The 9845-nt window shown below is 36.2% G+C and overlaps 1 protein-coding gene across 1 annotated transcript; it reads left to right on the forward strand.

The window, feature by feature from the left end:
- The first annotated feature begins 8052 nt into the window (after positions 1-8052).
- Positions 8053-9600, forward strand: LOC107827344 (shewanella-like protein phosphatase 2). The gene has a single exon (XM_016654443.2). The coding sequence runs from the start codon at positions 8175-8177 to the stop codon at positions 9354-9356; it is 1182 nt and encodes a 393-aa protein (XP_016509929.1). The 5' UTR covers positions 8053-8174; the 3' UTR covers positions 9357-9600.
- The last annotated feature ends 245 nt before the right edge of the window (positions 9601-9845 follow it).

Consider the following 9845-nt stretch of genomic DNA (forward strand, 5'->3'; position numbering starts at 1 on the left):
TTGGATATTTCACAGCCTTACAAGGTTCTTGCTTGTGTTGTATCACGGTCATCTTTATTTGAGCGCATTAAGGCATGTCAGTATGATGATCCCCACTTGCTAGTTCTTAAGGACACGGGATAGGACGGTGATTTTAAGGAGGTGACTATTGGTGATGATGGGGTATTGACGCATTAGGGACGAATTTGTGTGCCTAATGTGGACGGGTTGCGGGAGGCCCATAGTTCATGGTATTCTATTCATCCAGGTGCCACAAATATGTACTACAATTTGAAGCAACACTACTAGTGTAGAAGGATGAAGAAAGATATTGTTGAGTATGTGGCATGGTGTTTGAACTGTTAGTAGGTTAAGTATGAGAATCAGAGACCTGGTGGTTTGATTTAGAGGCTAGATATTCCGGAGTGGAAATGGGAGTGTATCACTATAAATTTCGTGGTTGGGTTGCCACATACCTTGATGAGATTTGATGTTGTGTGGTTTATTGTGGACAAACTTACCAAGTCTGTGCACTTCATTCCTGTCATGACTACCTACACTTCAGAGCAGCTGGCTCAAATTTATCTTAGAGATATCATTCGCCTGCATGGCGTACAGGTGTCTATTATCTCGGATTGAGGCACACAGTTCACATTGAATTTTTGGAGAGCCGTACAGTGTGAGTTGGGCACGCAGGTTGAGTTGAGCACGACGTTTCATCCTCAGACGGACAGGTAGTCCGAGCGCACTATTCAGATCTTGGAGGATATCCTCTTCCCATGTGTTATAGATTTTAGGGGTCAATGGGATCTATTTCTACCATTAATAGAGTTCGCCTACAACAACCGCTACTAGTCGAGCATCCATATAGCTCCGTATAAGGCCTTATACGGGGCGATGTCTCTTTTCGATCGGTTGGTTAGAGCCTGGGGAGTCTAGGTTGTTGCGCACTGATTTGATTCGTGATTCTTTGGAGAAGATGAAGATGATTCAGGAGCAACTTCTTACAATACAGTCTAGGAAAATGAGTTACGCCGATAGGAAGGCTCGTGATATGGCATTCATGATGAGTGAGAGGGTTCTACTTAGAGTTTCACCCATGAAGGGTGTGATGAGGTTCGGGAAGAAAGGCAAGTTGATCCCTCGGTATACTGGTCCTTTTGAGGTTCTAGAGAGAGTTGGTGAGGTGGCCTACAGACTTACTTTACCACCCAGACTATTGGGGAGTTCAACTAGTGTTCCATGTTTCCACGATCCGAAAGTATTCTGATGATTCGTAACATGTGTTAGATTTTATCTCGGTGCATTTGGACAAGGATTTGACTTATGTTGAGAAGCCTAGATATTTTGGAGAGGCACTTCCGAAAGTTTAGGTTGAAAAATATTGCATCGGTGAAGGTCCAGTGGGTAGGTCAACCAGTCGAGGAGGCAACTTGGGAGACTGAGCATGACATTCGTAGCCGGTATCCTCATCTTTTTGACACTTTAGGTATGTCTCTATACTCGTTCGAGGATGGATATTTATTTAAGAGGGGGGAAATGTAATGATCCGGCCGGTTGTTTTGTGTATTTGAGCCCTATTACCCTTTTCAAAGCTTCTCGTATGCGTATTTGTGGCTATATGACTTTCATGGATGGTGGTTCGATTTCGGGGAGGTTTTGGATTGATTTTGAACATTTAGTTCCTAGTGGAAAGTTTAAGTTGGAAGCGTTGACCGAGTTTGACTATTGTGAAAAAAATCTGAAATAGTATTTTGATTGTCCCAATAGGTTCTTGTGGTGATTTTGGACGTAGACATATGCCCAAAATTGAATTCGGAGGTTCCTAGGATAAATTGGCTCTTTTTTCGAAAGTTGGCAATTTGAAGGTTAAAAATTTTTCTAAGTTTGACCATAGGTTGACTTTGTATCTATCGGGTTAGAATTTTAATTTCAAAACTTGAAACAACTCCATTTTTTAATTTGAAACTCATGTGCAAAGTTTGGTGTCATTCTGAGTTGGTTTGAAGGAAAGCATATGCTTGGTTGTGGTTTTAGAAGGTCTTGAGTTTCATTGTGAATTCAATGTATTTTGGTGTTCGATTCATAATTTTGGAGATTATTTTGGTGTTTTGAGCTCGCGAGCGAGTTCCTATGATATTTCTAGACTTGTGTGTATGTTTGGTATGGAGCCCCGGGGGCTCGGGTGACTTTCGGACGTGTTTCGGGATGTTTTGGACTTGTTTTAGTTTTGCTAGATTTTGATGGTACTGCAGGTCTCGCAAATGCGAGAATTAGTTTGAATTTGCGAGGTACCTGGTCGCAATTGAGGAATTTGGCAGGGGGTGATAGGCTTCGCATTTGTGAAGCTTGGCTCGCAATTGCGATGGGTGGGTTGGGCAGGGTCTGGTCGCTCTGCGAACACTTGATCGCTTTTACGATGCTTCCAATCTTCGCTTTTGCGATGTATAGGTCGTATTTGCAATATTCACAAGACTGGGCAGGCTTCACATTTGTGATGCATGTATCGCTTTTGCGCAGGTCACATTAGCGAACCTCGGGTCGCAAATGTGACTTCTGCAGCTGAACATATAGTTGGAATTTCGGGACTTAGTCTCATTTTATCACATTTTGATCCCTCGACTCGGTAGAAGGTGATTTTAGGAGGGAATTTTCACACAAAGCTATTTGGTAAGTCAATCTTATTTAATTTTGATATTATAACTTGATTACTTATGGATTTTAACGTCAAAATCATGAAATTTGAAGAGAATTTTTGGCAATATTTGACTATATTTTAGAAAATAAAAGTTTAAGATTTAATAGTCGATTTGGATTCGAATTTGAAAACCAATCACATATTTTGACTCATAGGGTTATGGATAGTTAGGATCTACCATTTGACTCGAGTTTTGATCGAGCGGGCCCGAGGTTAACTTTTGTTAATTTTTTAAGAATTGGGTAAAGATTTCAACTTTATTAATTGAAATTGATTTCTTTTGTATTGTTTGACATTAGTGAGTTATTTTTGGCTGGATTTGAGTCGGACGTAGGTGAATTATAAAGGAAAAATATTTTTAGAGTATTGATTTAGCTTAATTGATGTAAGTATCTTGCATAACCTTGTGTGGGAGAATTACCCCTTAGGATTTGGTCTAAATTACATTTTTATGCTATGTGAAATGACTTGTACACGAGGTGACGAGTGTGTACATGGGCGTATGTGTAGTTTATAACCGAATTAGACCTTAGGCTATTCATATGCCTTGGATTGAGGTTGTTTGCTATATGAAACATGCTTTATTATTGAACACTCCCCGCACTCTTACGTTATTGTTATTTTCTTGTGCATGTTGTTGTTGAGCTTTGAGCCTATATTTTGATATGACTTGGAATTTTGTTGTTTTGTGATATTGTGGCACATTTGGACATGATGTGTGGTTGATTGATGTTGTTTGGAGTATAAAGGTGGCGAGATACGCATGCGACAACATAAGGCATACGTTTCATTGTGATACGCATGTGGCGAGATAATTGTGGCTTATGCGCGTGCAACGACATAAGGGGGAAATTTCACTATGATGCGCACACGGCAACATAATGGTGTCATTGTGATGATATTATGTGATATTTCGAGGTATTCCTTTGATGTTCTTCATGTGTTGGAATGGGGTTGATATTTTGATCACATACTGGTTTCTTAAATATATTCGTCTTGCATTTTATGAGTTATTAGTCGATTTTGTCATGCTATCACATGCCCCACTCCTATTTGATATTTTGTTGGCAAAGATGAGTTACTTCACACTGAATTGTTACTACACGTTCTACGAGGTTATTGATATTTGCTCAATTATGCACTTTGTTGTCAGTTTTCTTTTGATATCTTATACAAGTTATTTGATTAATGAGTATCATCACTTGAACCTCGTCACTACTCCACTGAGGTTAGTCTTGATATTTATTGATTACTGACTGTGATGTACTTATACTATGCTTCTGCACATTCTTGTGCAGATCCAAGTACTTCGGATCGAGCTGATCATTAGTATTGCATGTTAGAGCTGGTTGGAGACTTCAAGGTATCCCTGTTGTCCCGTTCGCAGGCCTCGGAGTCACCCTCTTACCTTATTTCTACTATTTATATATTCGAAATTGTGTTGTAAGCTAGAAACTTGTTATGTATTCTATGTAGAGCTTATGACTCAGTATGACCGGGTTTTGGAAAGTTGTTATTGTGCCTATGTTTGGCAGTATTATCATGTTTTGCAGTATTTGTTAAATTTTGAAGTTGTTATATTTTATTGGAATTGTATGTGATAGGGTTGCCTAGTCTTGGAGACTAAGTATCATCACGACACCTATTGCGGGATTTGGGTCATGATAGATGATATTTAAGCATTAGAGTGCTATAATATTTCGAGGATCAAGACTAGAAGGCATTGGACAGAAACTAAAAACTAGCATACAAATATTAACACAATTGCACCTACACTATCAAGATCGCGCTAGAAGAGCTTCAGACCATGTGATCGTGCTGAAAGAGCCGTTATCATGGTAGGTTGCCACGTGATCGCGCCATAACATCATGATCGCGCATAAGACCAAAATTGAAGCCTAGGCGGTTGCGCCACAGCATCGCGATCGCATGCCTATGCAACTCCGGTCAAATTTGACAAGTCTTCAAATTAAGGCCTTACCGACATTTTATAATAACCCTAGTAGTTATTATATATGGTAAAATACATGATTTATTTTTACTATCTTGTTTGTGATTAGGAGATATAAAACTCTTAAGAGAGTATTGTGAGGAGGAATTCCTTAGTTGGTTTTGATCATGTTAAAGTGAACTAGCAAGGTGATTATTTTTCCTTGAGGATTTTTCCTATATCCTAGGGTAAATTAAGCTTTAATTGGATTGAGTATTTGCTTATCTTCAAGTGTTCTTTCTAATTCATTAATTTGTTCTTTGCTCAATTCTATATTTTTATGCTTTAATTTTTATTTTTGTTATTTTGATTTCTGCATTTGTATCATGTATATATCTAGTATAAAAGTTTATAATAGTGTATACAATTATTAACCTTGTATAGAATTATTAACCTTGTTTAAAAGTCTATAACAATGTATGAAAGTGTGTAAGTATCGAGCTACATTGACGAACTTCTTCTGTGATTTTCAGTTGTGATTCTTGTTAAAAACGAGTCCAGATTTCCACTAAATGACTTTAAATTTTGTATACAACCTTCTTAGACTATTTTCAACAAGTTTAAACAACACTAACTCCAAATTTTTCATAAAATTAAATTCGAATCAATCCCAGTTCTTCAAACTTATTCAACGGTATTGGATTACCATTCTGATATGCTTTTTACCATCCAAATGTTACAAAATTAGTACTCTAACTACGATTTGCTATTTTTATCTTATTTTTCGTGTAAAAAAAAAAGAGGTAAGTGATGGAAAAAAGAAATGTAATGCCTCTGACGAGAGGAGGAAAAGGAAGGGAGAAGATGGAGAGAGAGATGCGTATATGGCCCGTTACAATATGCAGAAAAAATTAAAGGAATTATGCTCAATTGTATAACAAAAGGGAAATTGAGTTAAGTTTTGTTATGAAAACGCTTGAAACGTACCTTCATGTGATTATCTTGAAAGAAAAAAGTACAAGGACATGAGAGTTTCTAATTATGTGTAATTACAGTCAACCCTCTTTATAATAGCCTCGTTTTTTTGAATATTTTTGGATGTTATAGTGAAGTGCTGTTATAGAGAACATATATTATAACATAACATAAAAATTGGTTCCGGAAAAGCTTAAATTTTATAGTGAAGTGTTTGTTAGGACTGAAAAATTCAGATGTCATGCAGAAGCTAGCAAAACAAACCCTCAACGACGATAAATCAGACAACAAAAGAGAAATCTACCAAAAGAGACACAAATATTTAACGTGGTTCGGTCAATTGACTTACGTCTACGGCGAAGATGAGCAATCCACTATATATAAAAGAGAGTACAAAATATCGAGAAAACAACCTCACGAAGAGGTAAACACAAATGACACACTAACACTTGTCCCGTAAAGTTCTCCCCCTAAACATGACTCTCAAACCCCATATGGCTATATTGTGGATGCTAATGAATGAGAAGAAAGGATCCTCAATTTATAGAAGTCCAAACATTTTTCCTACAAGAAAAAGGATTAGCCAAATATGAGATATTTATATTTTCCTTCTACAAGAAGGAAAATCCAATTAAGTTAAACATGTTGCACTTTCCTTCAACAAATAGGTAAACCAAATATGGTAAGAAAATTATGGCAAACACCTAATAATTCTCCCCCTTGGCCTGAATTTTATGACAAAATAAACTTGATCCACCTTCTTCACATAGCCTTCAACATGTCGCATCTCCAAAATCTTCACCACAAAGTTTGTCTCAATGTGCGTAGCAAACTGGTCAAATTTCTCAGACAAAAATCACGATTATCGTCAAATATGTTGCAGCTAGAACTGAACCCGCCAAGATGAACCTGTCTTGAACCTTTCTCTGATACCACTTGTTAGAACCGAAAAATTCAGGTGTCATGCGGAAGCTAGCAAAGCAAACCCTCAACGACGATAAATCAGACAACAAAAGAGAAATCTACCAAAAGAGACACAAACATTTAACGTGGTTTGGTCAATTGACTTACGCCCACGGCGGAGATGAGTAATCCACTATATATAAAAGAGAGTACAAAATATCGAGAGAACAACCTCACGAAGAGGTAAACATAAGTGACACACTAACACTTGTCCCGTAAAATTCTCCCCATAAACACAACTCTCAAACCCCATATGGCTACATTGTGGATGTTACTGAATGAGAAGGAATGATCCTCAATTTATAGAAGTTCAAACCTTTTCCTACAAGAAAAAGGACTAACCAAATATGGGAGATTTATAATTTCCTTCTACAAGAAGGAAAACCCAATTAAGGTAATCATGTTGCCCTTTCCTTCAACAAATAGAAAAATCAAATATGATAAGAAAATTATGGCAAACATCTAACAGTGTTGTTATATAAGGATGTTGTTATAAAGAGGTCTGACCGTATACTAAATTATGAGCTTAGGTTTGATTAGCACCAAAAAAGAAGAAGTATAAGGACCAAGGGTTTCTAATTATAAGTAACTGAAGTACTTTGGTATTATTGTTCAACTAAAATATGTATTATTGCTTTTATTTATTATTCATCTTTTACTTACTCCGGTTTACTTTAATTAATTTTTTGATTGCTTTCACACATATTAAGGAATTAATCTTTTAGTATTAATTAACAATGAAATTGATCATATTAACATTAATTTGTTCATTAGAAATATAACAAATACTCGTAGGCTCTTTACTCTAAAGGCAAGTTTAAAAAAAAAATTAATTCCTTCTTGATATTTGAAAAATCAAAAGCTAAAAAATCAATTAAAGTGGGTAGAAGGGAGTATGATTTTTACACACTTATCAAGAAAGATATTTACTCCCTCTGGTCCACAATAAATGATTAATTTCTTTTTTTATTTTGGTCCAAAATAAGTGTCCATTTATATAATCAAGAAAAAATTCAATTTTTTTTTACAAAATTACCCTTATGTACATATCCCTAAAAAAATTCTTACTCCTCACATTAAATATTTAATTAAGGATAGTTTAGTCATATTAGATATTTTTGTATAGAATTTAGTATTTTCTTAATAGGCGTGCCAAAAACAAATTGGTCACTTATGAATTGGAAAGAGTAATAACCTTAATAATTAGAGTACTTGTGAGTACTTGTATGAACTGCATCCTATTTAATTATTTATAATCGAATCACTCAATTAGTATTTCATTGATTGAAGCAGTAAGGATATATTTGAAAAAAGATAATAAATAATTTTATTTTTTAAGAATATTATAATTTTAAAACAAATTTAATTTCTTAAAATAACTAATATTTAAAAAAGGGGGGTTTTTTTTTGTAAAAAGAAAAGAAAACCTCACATGAAAAATAAAAAATAAAAGAAAAGAAAAAAGATGAACTTGCTATTTAGGTCAACCAAAAGTCAAGTCACCTCACCAATCCCAGTCCCCAGATTCCCAGTGTTTCCGAACAAAAGCGTTATTATACTTCCACAATTACAATTTCTCAACATCTAATTACGAACCAAAAAAAGAAAAAAAAAACCTTAATCAATTCAATGGAGTCACAATCCAATCTAACATGCCAAAATCTCCCAACCATCTTCTCCTCTTTCGTTGACACATTCGTCGATTTCTCTGTCAGTGGAGGCCTCTTTTTACCTCCACAACCAACAATAACTTCGTCACCAAACCAAACTATATTACCTTCTCCTAATCGTTTAATTGCAATAGGTGACTTACATGGTGATTTCCAAAAAACCAAACAAGCCTTTAAACTTGCTGGCTTAATTGATGACCATGGCAAGTGGTGTGGTGGGTCCACTACAGTTGTTCAAATAGGTGATGTACTTGACCGTGGTGGCCAAGAATTAAAGATTCTTTATTTTCTTGAAAAACTGAAAAGGGAAGCTGCTAAGGTAAATGGTAATTTAATTACTATGAATGGTAATCATGAGATTATGAATGTTGATGGTGATTTTAGGTATGTTACTAAAGAGGGTCTTCAAGAATTTCAAGATTGGGCTTTTTGGTATTGCGTAGGCAATGATATGAAAGAATTATGTGATGGTTTTGATAAAGAGTGTGTTAAAGATCCATTTTTGGGGATACCCTTTGAGTTTCATGGTGTAAATCAGGAGCTCTTTGATGGTATTAGAACAAGAATTGCAGCATTAAGGCCAAATGGGCCGATTTCGGAGAGGTTTTTGGGAAAGAATCAAACAGTTGTTGTTGTTGGTGATTCTGTGTTTGTTCATGGTGGACTTTTGACTAAACATGTGGATTATGGATTGGAGAATGTGAATGAGGAAGTGAGGGATTGGATTTGTGGGGTGAGGGGAAGAGTTTCGAGGGATTTGGTGAGGGGGAGGAATTCCATTGTTTGGTTGAGGAAGTTTTCGCATGAGTTGGCGAAGGATTGTGATTGTTCTACTCTTGAACACGTGCTTGCTACAATTCCAGGAGCGAAAAGGATGATAATGGGACATACAATTCAAGAAAGTGGGATTAATGGAGTTTGCGATAACCAAGCTATAAGGATTGATGTAGGAATGTCAAAGGGATGTACTAATGGATTGCCTGAGGTTTTAGAGATTGATAGGGATAAAGGGTTGAGGATTTTGACATCAAATCCCTTGTATCGGGATGTAAAGGAGAGTTCTTTGGATGTTAAATCTAGGGATGGGCTTGGTTTGCTGCTCCCTGAATTAGGACCAAAGCAAGTTGAGGTGAAGGCATAACTGGATGATCGAACTCTAGAGGATCTAATATTTTCTTTGGGAACTCAAGGGGACATTATTTCTTCTTTGTTGGTATGATTCTTCTATCACTCAGTATACAATCATTGTGGAGTGATAAGAAAAGGTATTGTTTTAAATTGGTGTAATGGTTCAGTCACTGTGAATTAGATATTAGCTCAATTGAAAAGTTTCTCTGCTGATTACTACTGATACTACTGATTACTCAATTCTCTTTTTTGTTATTTGTTCTGTGTTTTAGTATTATCTTCCTTTCATTTCCTCTAGATATTGGCATTTGCCACATAGACCCCTCCCATGTGATCCTACGAAGTCCTTCTAACCACTCATAAGGCTTATGATTCATTGTTGTTATTACAATCCTTGAGGCCAAAATTGCCGAACGAAAATTTTCATTCTGTAGCCAAAGGGCCGAGTCCAAAGCAGAGAACTGACTCCATTAGTGCCAGTCTTTTTACTAAAAAGCGGACT

The sequence above is a fragment of the Nicotiana tabacum genome, chromosome 5, assembly GCF_000715075.1.
Source record: "Nicotiana tabacum cultivar K326 chromosome 5, ASM71507v2, whole genome shotgun sequence".
Classification (NCBI taxonomy): Eukaryota; Viridiplantae; Streptophyta; class Magnoliopsida; order Solanales; family Solanaceae; genus Nicotiana; species Nicotiana tabacum.